Genomic DNA, 14609 nt, shown 5'->3' on the forward strand with positions numbered 1-14609 from the left:
AAGGTTGGTTCTTTTACATAGATCTGGTCAGGGAATGATTGTGGATATTGTTGGGTCATCTTAATGCCCCATTTCCAGTGATATAGTAAATTTTGACGATGCAGTTAAACTTGATTACTTAAAAAATCACTTCTCAAAGAGAGGATCTGTTTTCCCACCCCCCACTTCTTTAGGGCCAAGGGTAAATGCCCAGTTGAGAAAGAAGGAAGAAGCACGTGGAAGATGATTTGTGTTCTTCCAAGGACATAATACTACATGTTCTTGTGTTTCTTTTCCTGACATATGTTCAACTGGGGAGATTATTGCAGAAAAGTTGTGCTCATAGTTAGAAAGCAAACTCAAAGCCTTTGGAAAATTTTGTGTAAACAAATTCTCTTCATAGTGATCATGTTCACATGCCAAAAATTGAACCTAGATGTCTTGCCAGCCTCCTAATTTTTTATTTCAGTTGATGCTAGGCAATTTGAGATGTCACCAAAACAGAATTTTAGCTTATTAATACGTACCTGTCTTGAGAAGGAAAAAAAAAAAAGAGGTTAACAGGCTTGAGTGACCAGTTCAGATGCTGTCTGCATGTGAAAAACACTGAGCACAGGCTGCTCCAAAATGGCAAGAAAGCAAAAGGAAATTTAAAAAAAATATTTAGGCATCATTACATTTTACAAGGACTTTGCTTGCTTTGATGTTACCAATAACATTAACATGTTTATATCTGTTGATTTCTTCTTAACTGTGGTACCAGTCTCCAAGCCTGATAGGCAAAAGCCAGCCTGTTCACCTTTTAAGCTCATGCACCAAAATAATACTTTAACTTGAACTAACATGGATCTGCAATGATCTTGATTAGCTATACTGGTTTTAGTCTTCAGCTAAATATACTGCTCATGGGGGAATTAGGTGAACACATTATGAAACATAATTCCTTCTGAATACAACAGAAGAAATCCCAGAAAGAAAAGAAATGATGTTGCAGTTTCTGGCCTGTGTTTGGGTCTGGGCAGCTTTTCTTTTTCTCTATGAAACTTTTAATGTCTTTCTCTAGGTTTCTGGTTCCAATTTCAAGTGTCATCTGTAATGATATTACTGCTTACATTTTTGGATTCTTCTTTGGCAGAACTCCATTAATTAAGGTATGTACTGATGCACTTCCTCACTAACAAGCTTTTACATTTTATAGCATTTTTGACACTTGTTCAAGAGTGTGTTAATGGAAAAATACTTTCAGCTGTACTGCATGATATATGTCTTTGCTAAAAGAACAAATTGACTATCCTGATTCTGAAGGCTTAAGAGTGGAAACTGGGATCAATGTGAATGTGCACATTTCCAAGTCTTTTGCTTGAAGGAGCTGAGCTGTTGAATCAGGGTCAGCCTTAGCCAGGGGCAGGCAGCAGCTTCCAGACAACATCAGCAGATGGGAAGGGAGTTCTCCATTCTCTCAAGCTGCCCAGTGGCACCAGCCAAACTGTGGGGCTTTTCCTACTTGCCTGGGACAGGTCCTAGCTGTAATTTTTTTATGTTCAGTGGCTGCAGCTGCTGACGTTCAGTATTTCACACATACTTTTTTTTTTTTTCAAAGATACCAAGTAGGATCTGAATCTTCACAAATAAGGTCTAGAAATAGAGTAAAAAGGGTTCAGTGATGCAACTGATGAAGCTAATGCTCTCTCTTTTGTGCCTAGCTCTCTCCCAAGAAGACCTGGGAAGGATTCATTGGAGGCTTCTTTTCCACAGTTGTATTTGGATTTGTTGTAAGTAACCACAGGACTTTCCTTGTATATGTTCAGTCTTCAGCTTCCTGGTTTTGCTAGAGATAAAACTACTGATAAATTTAGTCATCACAAACTGCTGAAAGCCCAGAAGTTAGGGAGTGTTGTTTGGTTTTGGCTACAGAATTCTGCCAATTTTTATCTAGCTGGAAAGATGAGGCAAGGCTTTCACCTTTCCTGAATAGGTTCTACAACAAATTTTGACATTACTGTTACTATATCTGGAATTGTTTTATCTATCCCTATTTTGAAATTCAAGTTTATTGACAACATTATTTAGGCTTTGTAAAGTAGTACTTTTGTGTTACACACTTTATAATGACATCTCTCCTGAGAAGTAGTTTACACTGGTGATATGCATAGAAGATAAGAGCATGAAGTAAGTGTTCTGATAAGTAATTTACCACCCAGATCAGCAGAACTTGTTTCTGTCAGACTTTGCAGAAGCAATAGTTCAAGCTTCAATGGAGAACTGAACTGCAGAGAGATTATGAGTGGCTAACTTTTGGGATTTTAGAATGCAGAAATGTCCATTAGAAATGAATCAGAGAGACATGCAATTTGGGAAATTACCACTAAGCACATTGAATGTCCACATTTGTCTGCATTGTTGAGGCATTCTCCAACTTAAATAGGCTGGTTTTACTCCTTTCTGTGTCTCCTTGTTGATTTCCATTATCCTCAGCTTGTGATGAAAAAGCCATCAGGAGGATTCTTGATGATAACAATAAATGCCGAATACAAAGGTCCTTGTTTTGCTTTTCAGTTTTCCTATTTTTTGGCTCAACATCAGTACTTCGTCTGCCCTGTGGAATATAACAGTGAAACCAACAGGTTTGTGACTGAGTGTGAACCTTCAGAGCTCTTCCAGATGAAGAAGTACTCTGTGCCACCATTGCTTCAGGCTTTGTTGGGATGGGTAAGAAAAAAAGGCTCCAGTTAAAGTATTGAAATCATACTTCCCAGCTTGAATGGTTTTCCAAGCCTTTTTAGAGAAAGGTATCTAAATACTGGTGGTAAGTCTTGAAGGGTATGAACTGAACTGATACCATGAGCCTCTCTGTTGCTGAGATGAGGGAGGTTGCCACCCAAAGCAGAACTGAAATGCATCGCTGGAGTCACACAAGGAAAGCTGCCTGTGTTCCTGTGTTTGTGCTGCAGGTGTAACACTGCAGGAGAGAAGTTGAAGTGGTTACAAGAAGAAAGCACAAATTTGAAAGTGTAGCAACCAAACTAAGACTAAAAAATAATTCATGGCTACAGTTGGTACTTAGAAAAGCAAGATTACATCGAGAAAGCACCAATATTTGTATAGCAAATGAACATACTGTTGCTTCAGGGACTGTGAGTTTGATTGAAAATTTAATAAAGAGTTTTCTGCTCAGAAGTATCATGTGGACTGAGCAGAGGAATCTTACTGTCTCCAGCTATATTGTGTATTTTGGCAAAGGGCATGGAGGTGGGAAAGCCAGCCTCATAGAGAGCTATGAGTTAATCCTAAAAAGAGATGGTAGTTCCACATGCACTTCTGGAGTACTTGTGCCCAGGCTCTGATGAGCCTTTAGAGAAGAGAATGAATTTTAGCAGTCTTTATAGAAAGTCAAATTGAACCAACTTGATTGGGCAACAGCTTGAGTTTTTTGGGTTTTTTTTTTCCCTTTTTTACTCAATTCCTGATGATCTGTCTCAGAAATAGGACCCAATGTTATGTTTAGAAGACATTTTGCTTGGTGCCAAAAGATGCTGAGCTCTGTGTTCTCCTAACAAAACTGACTTAATTTGAACTCTGTCATGATTTAACAGCAATTAAACTGAATAACAGATGCTCCCTATTAATCCCCCTCCCCTCCTTGATAAAGAAAGCAGACAGAATACGGAGAGAGAGACTTATGGGTTGGAAACTAAACTACACAGCTTTAATGAAACAGTAATGATAAAAAGGAAAAACCAGGGCAAACTCAAACTTCTCTATTTGACCAGCTGAATGACCTAAAAGAAATGTGACTTAAGATAAGGGCACAAAGTAGTGAAGAAGTTAATTGGTGTTGTCCAGCTGTGATGGAAATTAGAGACAGGAGGAACAGGATTTTACAGCTACAGATGGTGCCAGGTGAGGTGTGCTCTGCTTTCAGCAATGAGGCAAGCATAATGTTCCCTCAAAGGCTGGAGCTTGTACAATTGGTTGACTTGAAAGTACTCAAAGTGAAGTTACAACCCAAACAAAAAAAAAAAAAAAACCCAAACCAAAAAAACCCCAACAAGCCCAAAACATACCAACCAACCAAAAAACCACCTTTTTATAATCTCTGTCAGGAAGAAAAACAGGTTTCTGTTGTCAGTTGAGTCTCTGTCCTGGTTTGGGCCAGGATAAAAGTAATTTTCTGTCTTGTAATTTTGCTTTCAGCTATGTCTCTTTGTAAGTAGCTGCACTTGCTGAAATTAACAGCAAGTTTCTCAGACAGTGTCTGCTTCTAGGACTGATAACACTCAATGTTTATAGTTACAGCCAGAGAATGGTGTGCAGAACCAAGGCCACTGCTTAGTTCTGAGGAAGGAGAAAAGGAGTAAAGAGGTCACACCTGCAACCCTCCTATATGGAGGAGCGGACAAGATAAACAACCAAAATTGACCAGAGTATTCCATCCCATACACGTCATACTCAGTGTAAATTTGAGGGATCATGAGGGTCAAACCCCTTCCTGCTTCCCCTTCTTCATCTGTCCCTGTTTGCTTCAACATCCTGGGAGGATTCCATCCGTTCCTCTGCCTGTGGTCCTGATCCATGCCAGCCCATATCTGTGTGTTCCTCCTTCCAGCTCCCAACTGCTGACGACTCCAGGAGTCAATCCTGGACTTTCCCAGGGCTGCATTGCAGCCTCAGTGGTGACGTGAGAGTTATTGGGGGGAAGGGGTGAGGAATGTGGTATCAATTTTCCTGTATATTTATATATACTTGGTAGTTTTTCCTATTTATCATTATTGTTTCATTAAAGTTGTGTAGTTTAGTTCCCAACCCATAAGTCTCTCTCCCTTATTCTCTCTCCTTTCTTTATCAGGGAGGGGAGGGGGATTAATAGGGAGCATCTGTTATTTGGTTTAATTGCTGTGCCAGTGTTAAACCGTGACAGTCTCTCTTACCTGTAAGAAATTGAATAGATCAAACTAAATTTCAAGTGAGTGAGCAGGCTGAGGGGAATAATATCTGTTTAAATACAACCCAAAAAGTTATAATGGAGGTAAACCTCTCTCCCATTATTGCTGTATGTAAACAAATAATGGCAGTGATGGACTAGTGCATAATTCATATCTGCCTTGTTGAGAGCACTTGAAAGAAGGCACAGTGAACTGTGTGAAGGTGACCGATTTGTAAAGATTGCACTTAAAAGAGCAATACCAGGAATTTGTGGAAAGGACCTTTGTTTGTAGGAAATGGAGCTGGAAAAGCAGAGGCAGGAAAAATAGAGTCCCATCCCATGTTATGGAATTAGTACTTATATTCATTAAGAGACTGGCTGAAAGCCCCATCTTTTGTGAAAGTTAACTGCTCTAGCAACCCCAAACGGGTGATCCTGCTCACATGACCAGACCTTTCAGTAGCTTTCTACAATGTGGTTACTTTTTCTTTCTTTTCAGTATTACTTTGTGGCAGGAGAGCTGGAGCTTTGTGGAAATTTGCTTTGGAACAGCCCCATTTTTAAACATTTAAGTTTAAAATGCCTACAGTGGAGCATAGTGAAACACAGTGTTAATTATTTTTCTTGTAGGAAACGGTGAATATGTACCCCTTTCAGATGCACAGCATTGCACTGTCAACATTTGCCTCATTAATTGGGCCCTTTGGAGGATTCTTCGCCAGTGGATTTAAAAGAGCTTTCAAAATCAAGGTGTGTAATGACTCCTGTAAGCCTCCTTTTTTTTTTTTTTTTTTTTTGTTTTCACTTTCAATTACAAAAATTGGTGGGTTGGGTTTGTTTGGGCTGGGCTTTTTTTATCACTCATTGTATTACCTGGTGTTTCTACTCGGGTGGGGTGCTGTTTGAGCTGGTTTTTAGCATCAGCACTTTGTTTTGTCAGCTTATGTGTTGTTATTTGCATGTTATTACACACGACTTTAGTACTAGGGATAATCTGGTTTCAAATTTTGATTGATAATTTGTCTTCCAAGTTGTGCTAAAGAAGTGGTTTAGGTTAGCAAGATGTGAGGTGTTACACTTGACATGAAAGGCAATCTGTTGATGTCCAAGGAGCACTGACAGTCGTTTGCCCTTTGGATCGTGGCTGGCTCTGTTTTACCAATAGCATTTTTGTCCTACGCAGATGGTGTCAGGCTCACCAAAGCATGAGATGTTTGGCTGCCTTTGCCAATACTGTGCTGCCTTGTAACAAGAGTGTGTATTGGCAAAGGATGTGACCTGCTAACCTCTGTTTATTGCAAGGTGTGCGCTGTCGCTTGTGGCAGTCTTGTCCCTGGCTGGTATTAAGTGGCAGCAGGAGTGTGGGAAGAGGGCAGCCCCAAATTTTCTCCCGACCTTCTTTATGTCTTGGTAGGACTGCTGTAATTATTATCCTGTTGCTTGTTGTTGTTCTTGTTGTTGTTCCCTATGTCCACCAGTCTGGCATGTGCTTTGCACAGGAGCGTATCAACCTCTCTGTTTGTGCTGAACTCCCACACATGTGCCTGTACTTACCCCTCTTTCCTGCGCCGGTCTGAGCAGCTTGGCTGGCACTTTGCTAGCTCTGCAGCCTTGTGTGCTGTCCTACCTGTCCCTCCAGGTTGCACTTTTTGTGTGGAGAAGGACATTTGAGGGGGAAAAAAATGCTTCTGAAAAACAGTGCTTATTCTTGAAGCAGAACATTAAAAATGAGTTGTTGGTGGGTTTTTTTAATACTTTTGGGCCCCGCAGGTTGACAACCACCAGACTGCCTGTCAGACAGGAGTATTGTGGAACTGTTAGTGAAGGCAGCACGTAGGTTAAATTGGACACTCCATGCCTGTCCAGCACTGGAGTGGCATTAGCACATAACTGGTTTAACTTGCTGGCAGTAGTTACTCCACCTGACTAAGGTCACGATTTTCACCCAGTGAGTACACAAGTGGATGACAAAAAGGAGGTATGAGGGTAGTTTGTCTGACAAAGCTGTTCTACAGACAAGACTGGGTAACACAAAGGTAGTGTATTTATTAAGCTTAGCTTGCATCAGAATTTTTTTTTTTAAGTAGTGATAATTTTTTCACTACAGGGTTTTTTGATTTTGTTAAATATATTTATGTTGTATGAACACATGACTTTTAGCTATGGTTACCAATAGCCCACTGAAGTAAACAGCTGGTAGCATGACTTGCAAAGTCAGTGTTAGTAGAAAGAATCCTGGGGTTATTGCTTCTCTTGTAGCAAATGTATGTTTCCTGGTAACAAGTGCTTCAGCAGCAGCTGCCAGTAGAGAGAGATAAAGCAATAGAATTATTAAGGAGGAGAAGTAGATTCTGCAGAAGCAAGAAATTACATCCCTCAGCATCAGAGGCTTGCTGCAAAATGAAGTAGACAGAGGCATGCAAGTGTAATCAGTACTGGCAAACCCATCCCTGACCTATTGCTGTCCTCTTGTGTGATACTGCCAACCAGTTGCTTCATCTCTTCTTTTTCTTCTCACTCCCTGACTCACCTTTGCAACTAAAAACTCCTTTAGCAAAGGAGGCTCTTGCTAACTTCTGGCTCGGTGCAGTGAAACCATAGCTTAACTGCAGCCTTCCTGTGCTGCTGTCAAGTGAGACATCATGTGTGTGTTTCAGCAGAATCACTGACCACAAGTTTTTTTTGTTTCCCCTCCTCATCCTCCACACCCAAAAGGATTTTGCAGACACAATCCCTGGCCATGGTGGGATAATGGATCGCTTTGATTGTCAGTACCTGATGGCCACTTTCGTTCATGTCTATATCACCAGTTTCATAAGGTATGGGCTTTTTACAATATCAACTACTTAAGTTTACATAGGAACTGTACCATTGCTACTCCATACAAGGTATGTTCTGCACTGTAAGTGTAGCAGAGAGTGAAGGTTTCTGAATCTGCTTTATGCAATGATTTCAAATACAGAAATTAAGAAAACGTGTCACTGCCTAGGATTTGTGTCAGATTCAAGCTATGCCTTAGTGTATCTGTGACAGCTGTTAAAGTAACATGTTCCCTAAGCACCAGAAAGTTTTGTGTAGCAGCCTCTTGGGAGTCTTACTAGAATTTACTGGTTACAGAGAAGTATGAGGATGGGGTTTTGGGGAGGAGGTTTGCTGCAGCATCTGTTTTCACTGAGTAGTGCCTGAAGAGCCTTCGGGTTGCTAGACTGTGAGTTCTTTCTGAAAGTTTCAGTATTTCTCACGTCACTTGAGTTGGGATATTCTATTTGAGATTAAAACACTATAGTTAAATAGAAGAGACAACTTCTTAAAAATACTGCACATCTTCCTTGAGCCACACCAGCTTCCAAGGAGGAGTCATGGAAATGACAATTCTCTTACAGTCAGTCATTTTACTTCCTAGGGCAGGGAGCTATCAAGAGGTGTCCAAACTGATACATGCCCTGAATCCTGTAAATGCATCTGCCTAAATAATTGCTAGATACCTAATCAAAAACACATTCTTTGCCTTGTATTCAGTCCATCTTAACAGTGGACTGTAAGTAAATTACTAGCAAAAAACAAGGATTTTGTTGAAGAAAGTTTGGTTTAATTTGTGGTTTTCTTTACTGACTTTGCCAACTTGCCCTTTAATTCAATAGTACACAGCTTATAAGGCAACAGATACTGAACTAAAAAGATCTGTTGATGAAAAATGTTGATTACAGTGATTAAGGATGAATTTGTGACCCTTATTTGTCATAAGCTTTCTTAATATCCCCTTTTGACAGCAAATACAAGAAATGCTTTTTAGTTTGTGTTTGGATTGAGCTGAGGAGTATGCTGTGCCTGTAATGTTCACCCATGCACCCTAGGGAGACACAAAGAAATCCATAACTTGGTGTCTACAAAAAAGGGAAGGCATTGTTTGTGCAGCAAGAGGAAAACAGAAAGCTGTCAAAGTTTTTTTTAGAGCTACTGCTCACAAAAAAAAAAAAATTTCTACTTTTATTGACAGGGGTCCAAATCCCAGCAAATTACTGAAACAGCTGTTGATACTTCAGCCTGAGCAACAACTGAGTGTGTATAAAACCCTGAAATCTCACCTTGTCGAAAAAGGGATCTTGGAGCCATCTCTGAGAGGGTAGCTTGGCAAAACAGAGGACCAGAAGAAACCTCCATTTACAAGAAGCCTGTGGAAAAGCATTGCAAATGTGCACATAGATAATACTAAAGGAAAAGCAGTTTGGTCTGGAAGATGTGAATGTTTCCTGAAAGTAATGTGAATGCTATGACTGTATTTTACTCCTAAAGTAACTAAAATGCTTACAGAGTAACAGAAGTAACAGTACATATGCTGAATGTTTTAGTTTCTCTAGTGGATGGCAGCAGTCTTCCTTCAACACCCAGCCTGTTAGGCTTTGTATTTGAAAAACTCCAAAACATTCACTGTTAGTTTTTAATGAGTTATTTAATACTGTAAATCCTAGCAACACTTTTCTGGCCTCCAGTAGTTACTGAAGCATAAACAGATGAGGCAGGTCACTTTTACATAGCCCACTGCTGAAATTACAGTTGGCCAAACAATACTTGTTAGCCTGGTCAAAGGGGTACTTACATCCTGCTATATCAAACTACCTGCATTTACTAAATTGCTATGAAGATTAAACTTTGCTCTGTTTTTAGTTAAATACCTTTTGTATGAAACTATTTCTTGCTTTCAAGAGAAAAATATCTTTCTTGAAATGTAGCTGGACTGTTTGGGCTGGGGAGCTGCTATTCTTTGTATGTCAATGTTAGGGATTTTAAAAAGCATCTACGTCCAATAGTAGAGATTACTTGAGAAAATGTGATTCTCTGACCCAGTGAATAGATGGGGGAGAACCTGGAGTTTAAGCCCTTGATTTCCATGGCCTGGTCAGTGTCTGAAGACAGTAATGCAAGTCTTATTCCTTGTACCTCTTCCTTCTTTTTCCTTCTTTTTAAAAGCACTTTGAGGTCCTGAGTGAAAGTGAAGTTTAAGTGCTGTTTTATAATGTGCTACTCAGTGAAGGCAGAATCTTTTGTCTCATGAATGTGCACAGTGCAAAGCAGGATGTGTGGTTCATTAGCTGAGTGCTATTATCTATTAAGAAGGTCCTCAAGCAAGCTGGGGTAACCACATAGGTGTTTGAATGGGGAAATTGTAGAAAACAGCTATTCTATAGACTTAGTGGGGCATATGAGGAAAGCCAGTGCTCTGGAGTTCTCAGTCCTAGTTGTTTTTTAACTTTTTTCATCATGTGACATGTCTTGATGCAAATAAAAATACAAACTTATTTTTTAATTACAAAAATTACACCTGTACAAGCAGAAAGCACTAATGCCAGTTTTGTACTGGTCTGCTGTAACTTGATACAACTCAATTTTTCCAAATAATTGTAAATAAGTTTCTCCCACAGTCAAGATACTGATGCCACATGTGAGTCTGTGTATAAAATATTGAAAAGTGTGTGTGTGTATATATATATATGTGTGTGCATATATATATATAAGGTGAAATTTTGAAATGGTTGGTGCTACTTGAGGATAAAACCATTGAGAAAATCACTAGGGTGGGTGACAAGCTGCCTCTGTAAAAATTCAGACTGCTTTTTGTTGAACACCAGGTAGCTGAGGCCCCTATGCACTCTAATTCCTGTGATGGAATGTATTTGACAGAATTCAATTATGTCTGACCTGGAGATTGCTAAGAGGTGAAAAGATGTCTCCAGTTGCTTGTGTGTCAGTGTGACTTTGCTTATTAATTGGAGGGGACTGAATTTCAGCCCTTGCACTGGAGGACAGCATAGCCTGAGGTTAAAAGGTAGCACAGCCAGGGAATGGGACATGTGGAAAAGTGCTTTAAAAAGAAGGGGAAATGAAGGACAACCAAAGCAGCATACCTGGAAAAGTAGCTTTTAAGTGTGGATTTGGTTACATACAGGACTTTAGTAGGTGCTTATGAAAAAGCACAGCTGTATGGGAGTTGGTGTATCTTTATTGGGTATTTTTAAAAATATTAACAAATTTTAAAAATATAGAATATATATATATAAGATAATTGTTACTTCAGAAAATTGAACTTTTTAGTGTAATTTTATAGCGTGTATAATAAGGAATTTAAAATATATTTTAGCATTTAATACAACAGAGCATTTGAAACTAATTGCTATATATTTGCACAATAGAAAGTTCAACACTGTGATTCTGCTGTTTAATGTTAAAATGAAGAAGGGATCACTTAAGAACTCACTCATCAGTTTTCTGGATAGAATAATAGCTTCCTGCTGGTGTAGGCTTGGTGTAAACAAAGCTCAGCAGGACCTGCCACTGAGAAGTGACAGCTATGCTTGCTTACTATGAAGTGCATTTACCCCACTTGTTAATTCTGTTTGTTCAAGCATTGCAAGATAATCAACAAGGAAGTTTCTTTTTTACACTAGTGATTCTTTTCACTTGCACTTTTGTTCCAAGTTGCTATAATGACCCATTGAGCAAAAAAAAAAAAAATGTATATTATGTAAATATTGTAAATGGTACACGCATATAATATCTGTTTTAGTCTGTTTCAATCTTTCAGTGAAGCAGGAATTGTAAAAAAAAATAAATAAACCAAGACAGAAGTCTTCCTGTCCTGTATTTCCTATAGCATGCACAGTGGATAGAGATTTATGTTCCTTTCTATTATTCCTTAAAGTTGTGTTCTTAATAGCAAAGCCTGTTGTTTAATTACTACCTTTTGAACCCCCAAAACTTCAGCCCCCCCTTTACTGTTGCTGCAAACCATGTGGATTATGTTACCTCCTTTCAGGAGACATGCAGAATTTTCATCTTTTCCAAAAGATAGTCACTTCAGTGGTTTTCTTTCCCCCGGGTGGGTGGTGCAGTGGGGTGCAAGGCAACACAGCTACTGCAGTGACCTGGGTCTGACAGGATGGAAAACAGAATGGAAGACTGGTTGGATGGCCAGACCCAGAGAGCTGCAGTGATTGCAGTTTAATCCACTTGGTGCCCGGTCACCAGTGGTGTCCCCCGGGGCTCTGTTCAATATCTTTATCAATGATCTAGATGAAGGGATTGAACACTTCCTCAGCAAGTCTGCAGACCTCATCTAGTTGGCTGGGAGCCTTGAGCTGCTTGAGGCTAGAAAGGCTCTGGACAGGTTGGATTGATGGGCCAAGGCCAGCTGTATGAGGTTCAACAAAGCCAAGTGCCTTGCTGATAACGGGGTGGCAGGTGCCTCTTCTTTACTGTTCCTTCCCTTTATGTCATGGATCCAAGGCTCTTCACCTCCTTCACCCTCAAGCTGCATAACAAAGGCATCTCATTTTTAAATTACAAAGGAAACTGTAACCTCTGTTAAGCACTCGCCATCAGCAAATCATCTCAGCCTTGGGCACATGCTCCTACCCTAGAAAACTACTGGAGAAGCAGCAGATCGGAGCTAATTCCACCGGCAGCTTTCAGAGCAAGATTACCGGTCTTAAATTCTGCTGCTAAGATTCTACTCTTTGATCACAGAATGTAAATACTTGTGCTATCTGTCCGGAACTGTGCACACCTCTAAGGAAAACACCGTGAGAGCTCTTGCTGCCCGGCGGTGGCTCCTGGTAACTGCACAGCCCCCGCGGCTCATCACTGGGGTTTCTATGTACTTTAAGGGCATGAGTACCTCTGCGTACCTTGACCTCGCTTCTGGTGTGACAAACTAAATGCAGCCAGTCCAGAGAGGGCGAGAAGCGATCTCCGCCAGACCCCACGCTGGGCCGTGTCAGAGCTGCGCTGCACGGAGCCTCCTCCGGCGCGGGAAGGGCGAGCACCGGGCCAGGGGCGACCCGGGAGGCGCAGAGCGGTGGCGGCACTGCCAACCCCGCGCACCCTCCAGTAGCGCTCATGTCGGCGAAGTCACTTGAGGTAGAAGAAGGGCTCCGGAGCGGGCGTCGCGCCTGGCGACCCTTCCCTTAACAGCAAAAAACCTCCAAGAACGCGGCAAGAGCGTAAGGAGAGAACGGGTGCCCCAGTCCTCCCAAACCCCCGAGGGGGAAGAGCGAGCTCCTGGCGAGAGGCGGCCTCAGCACAGCCGCCATTTCAGTGCAGTCACTGAGGGCTCTGGGGGGGGGGGGGGGGGGGAGAGGGTGTAGCGCCGGGGGCCCCTTCCTTTAGCACTGTGTCCAGTTTGGGACCCTTCACTACCAGAAGAACATCGAGGTGCTGGAATGTGTCAGGAAAAGGGCAACCAAGCTGGGTAACGGTCTGGAGTACGAGTCCTGTGAGGAGCAGCTGAAGGAACTTAAGCTGAACAGCCTATAGTACAGGAGGAATGCCCTCAAGTTGCACCAGGGGAGGCTTGGATTGGATATTAGGAAAAATTTTTTAACTGAAAGGCTTGCCAGGCAGTGGCACGGGCTGCCCAGGGAAGTGGTTGAGCCACTATCCCTGGAGGGGTTTAAAAGATGTATAAATGTGGTGCCTGGGGACATGGATTAGTGGTGGACTTGGCAGGGTTAGGGTTGTGGTTGGACTCAATGATCTTAAAGGTCTTTTCCATCTTAATGGTTCTGTGATTTTATTATTAGCTAGGACAGGACTGCCAACTCAGCTAAAATACTAATGTGGTCACAGTTCTGAAAAAGAACTGGAAAGCTTTGCCCATGGAGCAGCTTTGGTGTTGGACACTGCAGCTGTGAGGCAGAGCCCCACCGGGCAGAGTGACACAACACCAGGGCTTCAGTGGATGGGTACTCAAAGGACTGCTCATGTTCACACAAAGGGATGTTTATGAAGTTTGTTACCCCAATTGTTTGAGTCCTTCAGGAAAAAGACATATTTGATGTCTTCACAGGGATTAAATGCAGAGGTTATTAAAGTAAATGTGAATATTTCAGAAACCAAAGTCCTTCTACTAATATCCCCCATTACTTTACAAGGCCACAGAATTGTTCGTCTGCAGGTAACTCTGGCAGTGACTTACAAAAGCAATACTACACTCTGCCATGCTTCCAGTCTTCCGTTTCTTCTCCATCTCCATATGTCCCCTCAGCTTCCACCTCCAGCTTCCTGCAAATGGACACACTTGAAAGGACCAACTCTGCAGGCACCTGCAGAAAGCACCTTCCTGCCCAGATACCAGCGTTCTCATCAGGGTATAAAAATCCACATTTCTAGTAGGTTATGGTCACAGAAAAGGCAACCGATTGCACTGAAGCTTCACCAGCTCTCAGATATCAATAAAAGCAAGCAGCAGGTGGTGAATGCCAGGAAACACCAGGGAGAATGTGCCAGGTGTGATCCAGCTTTGCAGAGTGCTGCAGTTCCCAGCCAGACACAGGCCCCTCCCCTGCCAAAGGACATGGAAACGTGAGGGCTGTGACTGCACCACTAAGGGTGTCCTTAAGAGAGGTGCTGCAGCCTCCTGCTCCTCAGCGCTGGGGAGAGAGCTGCAGCCCTTTAGCTGAAGCAGTCTTAAATTATGATCATCCTGATGGAAAAAACCCTCGTATAACAGGTTAAAAATAGAGAAGTTGTAACCGTCTGGAGAGTTGTGGCATCTGCCATCTCAGCCTGTCTCCTATTAATACTGACAGGACCACACAGTGGCTTGCTGACCACTCAGCCAAATTTCATAGTGCACGAACAAGTGCTCTGTCTGATGGTGCTGGGTGCTGCCCATTGCAAAGCTTGCCCTGGGAAACCTGTGATTTTGTTT

At 41.7% G+C, this 14609-nt stretch overlaps 1 protein-coding gene across 2 annotated transcripts in view; it reads left to right on the plus strand.

The window, feature by feature from the left end:
- Positions 1-11542, plus strand: part of CDS1 (CDP-diacylglycerol synthase 1) — a 32487-nt gene extending 20945 nt beyond the window's left edge. The window contains exons 8-13 of one of the 2 annotated variants that reach the window (XR_011727770.1): positions 1043-1130; positions 1683-1751; positions 2536-2688; positions 5534-5653; positions 6206-6313; positions 7619-7722. Coding sequence is in view for 1 of the 2 variants with exons in the window: in XM_071753658.1 (XP_071609759.1) it covers positions 1043-1130; positions 1683-1751; positions 2536-2688; positions 5534-5653; positions 7619-7722; positions 8901-9030 (664 nt within the window). In the remaining variant the exon portion in view is untranslated. Of the gene's footprint in view, positions 1-1042; positions 1131-1682; positions 1752-2535; positions 2689-5533; positions 5654-6205; positions 6314-7618; positions 7723-8900 lie in introns of those variants that run through there. The other variant, XM_071753658.1, reaches the window with a different exon arrangement.
- The last annotated feature ends 3067 nt before the right edge of the window (positions 11543-14609 follow it).

Source organism: Heliangelus exortis, chromosome 10, assembly GCF_036169615.1.
Source record: "Heliangelus exortis chromosome 10, bHelExo1.hap1, whole genome shotgun sequence".
Lineage (NCBI taxonomy): Eukaryota > Metazoa > Chordata > Aves > Apodiformes > Trochilidae > Heliangelus > Heliangelus exortis.